Source organism: Nansenia antarctica, assembly GCF_963989245.1.
Source record: "Nansenia antarctica genome assembly, chromosome: 15".
In the NCBI taxonomy this organism is placed as follows: Eukaryota; Metazoa; Chordata; class Actinopteri; order Argentiniformes; family Microstomatidae; genus Nansenia; species Nansenia antarctica.
This window is the reverse complement of record NC_137685.1, coordinates 7,850,917-7,862,533: the sequence shown is the minus strand read 5'-3', so window position 1 is coordinate 7,862,533 and position 11,617 is coordinate 7,850,917. Positions and strand designations below refer to the sequence as shown.

General features: G+C 43.7%; 1 protein-coding gene across 1 annotated transcript; it reads left to right on the top strand.

Annotated features, from left to right (window-relative positions):
- Positions 1–6,057: 6,057 nt before the first annotated feature.
- Positions 6,058–11,209, top strand: LOC308170962 (deoxyribonuclease-1-like; the record flags this gene model as incomplete). Its single annotated transcript, XM_080545816.1, has 8 exons — positions 6,058–6,138; positions 6,317–6,411; positions 6,594–6,680; positions 7,128–7,240; positions 7,596–7,708; positions 8,284–8,441; positions 10,494–10,590; positions 10,859–11,209. 8 exons carry the CDS (start codon positions 6,058–6,060, stop codon positions 11,207–11,209), a joined length of 1,095 nt encoding a protein of 364 aa, XP_080401942.1.
- Positions 11,210–11,617: the final 408 nt, after the last annotated feature.

Below are 11,617 nucleotides of genomic sequence, written 5' to 3'. Positions count from 1 at the left end.
GACTGCTGCTGAAAAAGAAGAGTGTGAAACAATTCATGTACAAAACATTTTTAATCCTAATGTTGGCTGCTCTCTGTGTGGTTCTCTAGCTGCATGCAGACGTTTAAGATAATGAGGAACAGAAGTGGCTCGCAAATGTTCATTTTAAGACTTTACCACTAGGACCACATGGCTCAGGACCAACTCCATGTTGTGTTGTAATACAAAGCAGCCATCTCTGGTAATACCTCACAGTGTTCCCATGGTTACCTCTAACTATCTACTTCAATGTTTTGGAACGTGTGGTCCCAGTCAGACCAAAACCACAACCCTCAATTAACAGAATGACAGATAACCCTAACCCTAACCCCTAACGTCCCAGCAGGTTTGAATGACAGTAACAACCCCATGACGATACAACGGTACAGCAGTTAACAGATTACATTACATTAGATTCAACTTTATTGTCACTTTAACTTTAACTTTTGTTTGTCAGATTACATGTACTGAGACAACCAAATGTAGTTTGGCATCTAGTGCAAATAGTGGCATAGTGCAAAAGACAGGATATTGTAGACATTACAGTGAGTATTAAATAAAATATAATAAGTGAACAGTTACAGTTACAGTTACATAATGTGTCATGTCACATTGACTATCTCATTCTGACCTCTACGTGGCTGGTGTGCACGTTTTGTGGGCAAAAGCATATTTCACAGCTAACAACTAAATGTCTTCTTAGATGAAAGGGAGTACAGTAGGGGCATAGCACCCTTTCTTCATAGCAATCATCTCATCTGGTAATCCTGTTCTGAGATGGTTATGTTAATAAGGGGGTAGGGAGGTGAAACCGTTTTAATTGGGATGGGAGGGGGGAGTGGATAAACTGGACTGGTAAGCTATAAGTCTGTTTACTGTTTACAGCAACCTGGAGAGGACAAACCTAATACTAGAGTAATACAACAGTGAGGACATTAGATGTTATTTCTGTACGGTATGTTTGCAGTCTAGATGACATGATGTTTATGTATGTTTGTAGTCTACAGTGCTGTGAAAAAGTATTTGCCCCCTTCCCAATTTCGTCTGTTTTTGCATGTTTGTCACACTTAAATGTTTCAGATCATCAAACCAATTTTAATATTACCCTCCAATGTGGCTGAATTTATCGCAAACATTTGCTTGCAGTTGATGCCGCTAAGGGTGGCCCAACCAGTTATTAAATGGTTTAGGGGGCAATTACTTTTTCACATGGGTGATAAATGTTTTGAATAACTCTTTGACTTCAATAAATGGAATGATCATTTAAAAACTGCATTTTCTATTTAATCAGGTTATCTTTGTGGAATATTAAAATTGGTTTGATGATCTAAAACATTTAAGTGTGACAAACGTGCAAAAACACACGAAATTGGGAAGGGGGCAAATACTTTTTCACAGCACTGTAGGTTATATATGTTCTTTCTGTATGGTATGTTGGTATCTTTGTAGTCTAATGGCCTTAAGAAGTGTAATTCAGTCCAGATGTAGGAATTCCATGCAGGAAGGAACACACACATGGAGCCACTCACGTCTTCAGGAGCCCATGGACAACTATAGCACAACTGTGTCCTGTAAGGACATGGCTTGTACCCCCCCATGCTGTACCTTTCAGCAAATCCATTTTTAGTCAACAAATAAAAATATTTCTCAAGTTTAGACATGTCCAGATGCGAATTACCTGACATGTTCAGACACTGAAACGCTCAAGTTTAAAGGCTCCATAGTGGCGCCACATCTGGTTTGTGCAGTGAACTTTCCACTGGTCCAAAGGTCTTACATAATGGTAAATTCAGAAGTTTCTTTCACAGAAGAGATCATTCTCTAAAGAGAACAAAAATCATGATTTACTGATTTCCAACATCTTCTACAAGTCTGTTTTGTAAAGCAAAAACAGACACATTTAAAACAATTGAAATATTCTGAAGTGTGTTGTGAACACTTCCATCATCACCATACCAACAATAATAACATAATAATAAAACAAGTGCATTTTGGTAGTACCAAAATGGCAGTTTGATTTGACTTACCAAAGTGTGTCTCCGTACTCTGCCCAGGAGACTATTGTGATGCCTTAACAGTTCTTAACAGTGAAGCGCCTCTCTCCCTTCACCAGGGGCATGGCACTCTCTCGTCAAGACCACCTGGTAACCGATTGGCTGAAACTTGTGTGTGAGCCAAGCCCATGCAGGCTAGCAGCCACAGCAGGACAGTTACATGAACATGACACCAGCCCCAGCTGAAGCCACATTCCTGGCAGATCACACACCTGGGACACCACAACACCTCCCTCTGCTTTCACTTCACAGTTCAAGTTTATGGGTCATGACATCATATATAAGTGTATAAGTATACACTGTAATGAACTGTTTGAGGCAGAGAAGCTCTAGTCTACAACATCAACCAACATCAACAACACATTGTAATAAGTAGAACATGTAAACTATGTTACAACCTAAATAAATGTAAAAGTCCCCCCCCAAAAAGTAACAGTAAATAACGTAATAAGAACAGTATATACAGTACAATAAAAATATACAGAATATACAGAATTATTGATAGGCAGATATAAAACATTAATTCCACACTGACACACTTTCACACCTATAAGTTAGTCAGTGTTTCAGACAGTTGTAATTTGGTATGCTATTGATTGACAGGCATGGAATACATGAAAGACCTGGAAAGGATGGGATAGTGTTATCGATGCGCTCTTCCAGTGTGGTCGCTAAGTGTCTCCCTCCAGCTTCCCACTGTGCCGCCTCACTCACTCTCTCACTCTCTCTCTCACTCCCTCACTCTCTCACTCACTCTCCCACTCACTCATCCACTCACTCACTCAATCATGGAGTTATTTCCTGCAGCTGTGTTTAATTGTCACTGATGCTTTATGTACCCACACTTCCCTTCACTCCCTGCTCGGTCATTACAGTGTGTTCACTGTTTGTTGGTCACTTGAGATATGTAAGCCTTTGTATATATATATATATATATATATATATATATATATATATATATACACATACAAGCCAGACTGGAATTTGCTAAAATGCATATTGACAAGCCACAATGCTTCTGGGAGAAGGTCCTTTGGCCAGACGAGTCAAAACTGGAGCTTTTTGGCAAGTCACATCAGCTCTATGTTCACAGACGAAAAAAGTAAGCTTTCAAAGAAAAGAGAAAAGAACACCATACCTACTGTGAAACACGGAGGAGGCTCGGTTATGTCTTGGGGCTGCTTTGCCGCGTCTGACACGGGGTGCCTTGAACCTGTGCAGGACACAATGACATCTCAAGACTATCAAGGCATTCTGGAGCGAAACGTACTGCCCAGTGTCAGAAAGCTCTGTCTCAGTCATGGGTCCTCCAACAAGATAATGACCCAAAACACACAGCTAAAAGCACCCAAGAATGGATAAGAAAAAAACATTGGACTATTCTGAAGTGGCCTTCTATGAGCCCTGATCTGAGTCCTATTGAACATCTATGGAAAGAGCTCAGGAAAGAGCTAAACTATCTGTTGATAGGTGCAGAAGTCTCATTGAGAGCTACAGAAATGGCTTGATTCCAGTGATTGCCTCTAAAGGTTGTGCAACAAAATGGGTCCCATCATTTTTGTCCATGCCATTTTCATTTGTTTTATTATTTAAACTATTCTGTTGAATCCAAAAATGATGGATGGCAGTTACTTTTGTGAGTTATTTCAGAGAAAATTGTGGGTTCTTCTTTTTTCGTCGAAGGGTACCAAGACATTTGTCCACGTCCGTATATAGAAAGTCTTACGTATCTCAACAGGTTACAAAAACGGATTTAACTCGAAAACAAAAAGAGGGGAACGCAGTCTCCAAAAACAGTACTGGAGACTGTGTTCCCTCTTTTTGGTTTTTGAGTTAAATCCGTGTTTCTAACCTGTTTTTACTCAACTTTTAAGCAATCCTTTTGTTTCACAACTGCCCCTGGGTTCACTCATTACACCAAAATGTTACAATAGAGGGATTAGAAAGGATGTTTGTGGTCTATATCTCTTCATCTGAAGTGGAGCTAAGGGTGGAGCATGGCAGCGCATTGCCCAAGGGCCTCTCATCCACAACATGTTTCAACCATTTCAGTATGTTTGTTGTAATAGTCTATAATTATGAGAAGCATACCCCACCCATATTTAAGGCCTATTATAACATCCTGACTACCGTTGTTGCCATGGCTCAGATTTGTAGTACTTTCTGAGATGTCTATACACCAGGGGAGGGTAGGATATCATTCCTCATTCCGTTCCATGCATTACAATGAGCCCATCCTCCGATTTCTACCTCCACTGGCCTCCCCTGTTATACACATCCCTACTGTGACAGTCCTATTCCAGAATATTAGCTAGTGGTTGTGAAACCTGCCTGTTAGCCTGTCTGAGCTGCTTCCCTGCATGGTCACGGTTCAACTAGTTACCATGGTGACTAGGGACAGCAGCCATGCAGGACATGGCATCAGGACAATGGCTCTACAAGAGAGAGTGTATCCTAACTAACATTTGTGTAACTAACATTACTGACTGACTGACTGAAAATGTTTGCTTAGGTACATGTCAGGACACTGTTTGCCATTTCCATGGAATCTGAGGTGGCTTGGCGAGGTGGAACATGTAACCAAGATCTGGCTAGAGGATGCCAAGTAAAATGTTCTCTCAGCTTTATCCCAAATGAACAGACCCATTAGTGTAATAGGTCCCTGACAGGAGAGTGATGAGATTTGGCCCATGTCTGTTTTCTGCTGGCATCCGGGTGTGGCCCAGGTACAACTCTGTTCCTGGGCCAGAAGTGGGAATGCACTGGCTTCCATTCCTGAGCCGTATCTTTGCCATGAAAAGGCCAGACCTTGGCCAGCGTGTGGACGTGGTCCAAGTATGACTTTTTGTTCCCCAGAACTGGTCAACCACACTCAGACCAGAGATGTCCCAGTTACTACAGGAACATATCTGGGTCACATTCCTCATACCAGAGCTGGCTCAGAGGGCTGGCCCACCCATGTTCAGACCCGGTCTGGCCCACCGAATACTTGCCATTTCCGTAACTGAACCATATGTGCCACCACAAGACCAGATCTGTCCCACAGCTGTCTGCTGACGGAGGTCTGACTGGTCACCATATGGGAACATTGAGGGAATGAATAAGTGGAATAATAAGCGACACTTCTGAACCGGCTATCTGCCTCTGAATGGTGGACAGGAAGGCTGTTGTTAACCCCCACTTTTACCCCCACTTTCAGGTCACCACACTTTTGGGGTGTCTGGTATCAGGTAACACGTGTCTCTCTCAGACCTATTGATTGACCCCATTATCATTGATCAAAAGAATGCTTCTCCGGGCATCCTCTAATCAGCACCTACTGACCTTTGTCCCAGCCTCCCCTATTGTTCTACCGCCACCATCTTCACTGTTGCATCAGATCATTGAACAGTATGCCTTTCTTGCTAGCTGTGTATCCGTAGTGGAGCCTTTAACTCTGGTATGGAAATACATTCAAACACAAAGATAACGTGTCATAGCTGGCAGACAGAAACCGTTCTTCAAATACAGGAAGTGTTCTATCCATCCCTGTGGTAGAAGGGGAGGGTTATGGTTAGACTGTCTCAGTTCTGAGCTGTCTGCAGAACTGTGGTCGTCAGAGCACCCTTCAGCTCAGGTGACGTCGTATAACGGTAAGGACTTTACTTTGCTAGTCAATTGACTTTATTGAACTATTCCAACAGAGCTAAATACGTGGTATGAAATCTGTTACAATGTCATATCTTGGTCCAAGACCCCAGAGCAAAGAAAACTAAGATGTGTGAAACTGAAAAATCTGTGAAATATTATGTTTCAAAGACTTTCAGTCAGGAAGTAACTTCAGAGCAACAACGTATATGTCAGGCTTCCTCTCTGTTTGAGGTCAGCTCTCAAACACAGCTCTTCTGCTTTTGTTCTGTTTGTTGTGTGTCACAGCAGACAGCTTTAGCTTGATTGACAACTGACTGAAGTAGGAGAGACATCTCCTCTTACCTCAGCAGGAGTCATGAAGGTGGCATCCTTCAATGTCAGGAAATTGGGCGTCAGCAAAGTGTCTGATCCGACTGTCCTTCCATACCTCATCAAGGTGATTTATCATTAACCATTTATCTTTGTCATTCTAAATCCTACTCAGTTAATCCTACTCAGTCCTGTACGATAGAGTTACACATCTTCCAGACATTCCAATGTGCCCGTCCTCTGGTTTCTACCTCCACCAGCCTCTCCCCTGACTCATACAGTATGTGACCTCCCCCTGTCCTCAGATAGTGTCTCGCTACAGCGTGATCTTGATCCTAGAGGTGGTTGACAAGTCTGGCAAGGCCATGGCCAAGTTCCTGAAGAAGCTGAACCACACCAGGTTGGCTACCATTCCAAGTCTTCTTCTCAACTGTACTTATCTACTATAACCATCTTGAAGTCTTTCCCACGTCTCTGTTCTGTACAGCATTACAATAATGGTAATACTATAATCTACTACTATAATTCTGTAATTATGATCATATTTAATTTGTCCTACGTGTGTTCGTATTGTCCTGGCAGGGGGAACAGGCATCATCCGTACAGCATGGTGAAGAGTGCAAGGCTGGGTCGGGACGTATACAAAGAACAGTTTGTGTTCCTGTACAGGTGTGTCTCTCAGCAGCTGGTTAGCCTGAAGGCTAACTGAAGCTTCCTGAAATCTGAACCTTAAAAAGTGCCTTAAAGAGATACTCTTTATTATTTTTAGATTAGTCTAAAAATGAGCGCTCACAAGCCAAAGAATTGGTCCTGGATGGGTACACTTAGTCCAAAATGTAATGGTAAAGAATTAGCGAAAACAAATCCTGAACATCTCTCTAATGTTGCCAAGTTGAAAATGATGACACAAGTACAGTATGAGTGAGCAGCTGAACTAGTGGAGATGTTAGTGGATGCAGGTGTTAGTGATGTTAGATGTCTCTGACAGGGAGGACCAGATGACAGGGAGGATAGGGAGGACCAGATGACAGGGAGGACAGGGAGGACCAGATGACAGGGAGGACAGGGTTGACCAGGTGTTAGTGGTGCTAGATGTCTAATGTGAGTCTCTGACAGGGAGGACCAGGTGACGCTAACTGGTACGTACCAGTATGAAGACAACCAGGCGGGAGACGAGGATGTGTTCGCTAGAGAGCCCTACATCCTCCACTTCACCTGCCTCAACACAGGTGTGTACATCCTCCACTTCACCTGCCTCAACACAGGTGTGTACAGGTACCAATTCACCTGCCTCAACACAGGTGTGTACAGGTACCACCTCTGCTGCCTTAACACAGGTGTGTACAGGTCACTGTGTACATGAGAGTATTTGAGGCGTGCCTGATTTATCTTGGAGTGTACACTCAGACAATTCCAATGTGTCCGAGCACACTAAATGAAGCACGTTTCAACTATTTGAAAGCATTTGCCATGAATGTAATGATGTAGTTGTGTTGGGTTCTAGTGCTGAAGGCCCTGGTGTTGTATATAATAATGTGATGTTTCCATGTCTAACCCCTTGTTGCGTCTGTGGGTTGTCCTCAGTGCTGAAGGACCTGGTGTTGATCCCTGTCCACACCAAGCCAGAGGACTCAGAGAAGGAGCTGGATGAGCTCTACGACGTCTTCAATGCTGTGAGGAGGAAGTGGAGGACTGACGTAGGTTCACTCTGGGTCACGTGACATGAGGCCAGGTTCATGTCGAGCTCTAAACAAGGAGAGGGTCTGAAACATAACCCTGTAAATAGCCTTTGTGTCTGATTTTTGTAAATAAACGATACAATAATGTAAATGTTCATGCAAGCATTTTTCGTAACATTTATGTGTATTGTGTGTATTTGTGTATGTGTATTGTGTGTATTTGTGTATGTGTATTGTGTTTACATATGCCTCTTTGTTTCCAGTATTTGTTTTGAAGTAAACAGAATAGAAACTATGTGTGATCCCTACCAGTCTCTGTCTCTGTCTGTCTCTAACTCTGTCTCTGTCTGTCTCTCTCTCTCTGTGTCTGTCTCTCTATGTCTGTCTCTCTATCTTTTTATATGTCTCTGTCTCTCTGTCTATCTCTGCCTCTGTCGCTGTCAGAATGTCATGATCCCTACCAGTCTCTGTCTCTGTCTGTCTCTCTCTCTTTTTCTGTGTCTCTGTCTCTCTGTCTCTCTCTGTCTGTGTCTTTCTCTGTCTCTGTCAGAAGGTCTTGATCCCTAGCAGCAGTGTGTCTCTGTCTCTGTCAGAATGTGATGATCCTGGGGGACTTCAACGCAGCTGGACGCTACGTCACCAAGACAGAGATGAAGGGTCTCCGTATCCGTAGCGACAAGAACTTCCATTGGCTGATCGGAGATGATGTGGACACCACAACGAACACAGGCAACGACTACACCTATGACAGGTAGACCACACCATGACCACAACATGACCTGAACATGACCTCACCAACGACAGGTAGACCACAACATGACCACACCTACGGCAGGTAGACAACAACATGACCACACCTACGGCAGGTAGACCACAACATGACCACAACATGACCTGAACATGACCTCACCTAAGACAGGTAGACCATAACATGACCACTCCTACGGCAGGTATACCACAACATGACCTTAACATGACCTGAATTGATTGATTGATAGATTTTTATTTGGGTAAAAAGTACATCCCAGAGGATAGCACATAAAAGTGTACTGAAACACTTGTTTCCAACATGGTCCTCCTAGACAAAGAGCTACAATACACAAGAACATACAAGATACAATCAGAATACAGTTTGTCATTCTTTACACAAAAGTGCTGCGTATCAGTGTGTATGTGTATGGGTAGGAGTGTGTATGACTATGCGTGTAAGCGCATAAGTATAGTTGTAAAATCAAAGCCTAATACCTGTGGAAAACTTTCTTCCAGAGATGTACCATGTCCTGACAAGTAAAAACATTTAGAGATGGCGCTACCTTAACTGTCAGAGGGAGACTATAATTTTGTTCTATAATAATACCCCGTGAATAATAAAAAGAGCTCAGAGAGGCAGTGCCTTTCACCCTAGCCACTGTGCAAGAGCGTACACTGGCTCTAGTATTATGCTCAGGCCGGGAGTGCACCATCCCGACTTGACTGCTCAGGTAAGCTGGGGCTGTCCCATTTATGACCCTGAACAAGTTTCAGCTTGAGCTGTTCAACGTGCTGCTCTACTGGAAACATGTAATTTATTTATTTTTATGTTTTTTTTTCTGAGTGGGGCAGTCCCACTCATATTTTTCATTTTTATTGACAGTTACAGTGAAGATTTAGACAGGAAGGATGGGTGAGAGAGAGAGGAGGGATGACATGCAGGATATGTCCCCGGCAGGAATCGAACCGGGGTCAGCGCTTAACCCGCTACGCCACCTAAGCGCCCCGGAAACATGTTGACTGCTCTAAATTCAGGTACCCCAATGTGGGTTCTGGAGGGATCGTTCAACATGTAACGGATTATGTTATTTTGCATTACCTGCAACTTATGTTTTAGCTTGGCTGACAGACCACTAAACCAGGCTGAACATGCGTAGTCGACATGACACTGTATGAGTGCAGACACAAGCAACCTTTTGATTCTTGTGTCAAACTCCCTAGTTTTCCGGTACAGAAACGTTAGCTTGTTTGCACTCTTTGCAAGAACAACTGCCGGCATGTCATAGACACAAATCAGAAACATTACTGGACCCAGAATGCACCCCTAGGGCACCACACGTCACCTCCATGGCCCCTGACAGCATCACAAATCTGAGATCTGTCAGTTAAATATGATTCACACCCAGACAGACAGCTTAAGACAGCTTAGAGAAAAGAATAGGATAGTCCACAGTGTCGCAAGCCTTCTGTAGATCCAACACGACCATCCCTGTATAGTTTCCTTTTTGACCTGCCTTAGGTGTTGTCACCTTAGGTGTCACCTTAGGTGTGGTGGACCATATTGTGGTCCACCTGTCATAGGTCATGTTCAGACACATGCATTATACACTTATTTGACCATATCAATGCATGTGTCTGAACATGACCTACGACAGGTGGACCACAACATGACCACACCTACGACAGGTGGACCACAACATGACCACATCTATGACAGGTAGACCACAACATGACCACACCTACGACAGGTAGACCACAACATTACCACACCTACGACAGGTAGACCACAACATGACCACACCTACGACAGGTAGACCTGAACAAGCAGGATAAAAGATGGAGGTGATGTGGTGAAACAGCAAGAATGTTATCAAATGCAGTCCTTTCCTTTCTCCATAGAACCTCTTGTAACGGTCAGTTTGCTTTTTTCAGTACATGAAAAATCGCAAACAGCTCTCTGAAGACCCATATTATATATGGCATTCACTAAATTAAAAATGTAAATCACTTGTGTCATTTCCCTGTTCTTTGCATGCTCTTTGTATGCCATCAGGATCGTCGCGTATGGGGAGCACATGTTGGAGGCTATAGTCCCTGACTCAGCTCAACCCTTCGACTTCCACACAGCCTTCCACCTGTCTGATGACCTGGTGAGTCGTCAGCGGCAACCTCCATGCCTTCCTGTCACCTCCCGTATGTGTCCAAAGAAGAGGAGGCTGGTGGATGTAGAAATCAGAGGGCCGGTCATTGTAATGCATTGAATGAGGAATGAGGAATCTTGTGTGTTTAATACCGTTCCTCATTCCGTTCCATGCATTGCAACGAGCGTGTCCTCCGAGTTCTACCTCCACCAAGCCTCTACTGATCAAATGCAAGTGACTATCTCTTGACTGTCTTGACTATCTCTGTTTGATGAAGGCCCTCAGTATCAGTGACCACTACCCTGTGGAGGTGGAGCTGAGGACGGCGGAGGGACCACAGAAGAAGAGAGCGTCTCCCAGGGCAGAAGGACCACAGAAGAAGAGAGCAGCATCTCCCAGGGCAGATGGACCACAGAAGAAGAGAGCATCTCTCAGGGCAGATGGACCACAGAAGAAGAGAGCATCTCCCAGGGCAGATGGACCACAGAAGAAGAAAACATCTCCCAGGACAGATGGACCACAGAAGAAGAGAGCATCTCCCAGGGCAGATGGACCACAGAAGAAGAGAAGAGCATCTCCCAGGCTGGCCCAAACAGCTGTGAAGAACAGGAAGAGGAAGAGGAAGTAACGGATGAGAGTATTCAAGACCACGATGATTGTTTAAAGCACCATGAAGCGATTGGTTGTCAGCGGAGGCTGGTCCTGGAGCCCGTCCTCCGAGTTCTCCCTCCAACAGCCTCCCCTGGTGCCTGTCTAACCTAATGAGCCACTAGTTACAGGAATCATCAACGAGAGCATGATGATAACAAACGTCATGGAAGATAGAAGTGGATGTTCTAAACATTTGCATTTTTTGACATTTAGCAGATGCCTTTATCCAAATCGACTGACATTACACTTACATGTGTCTAAAGTAAGTGAATCATCTAGTCATCATAAGAAAAACAAATTTATGCTAGAACCAGGGGCCTTCGGCAGTCACAGTATTACTAAAGTATTACTTTAAAAATGTTTGTTTTCCCCCTACCCTTTTTCT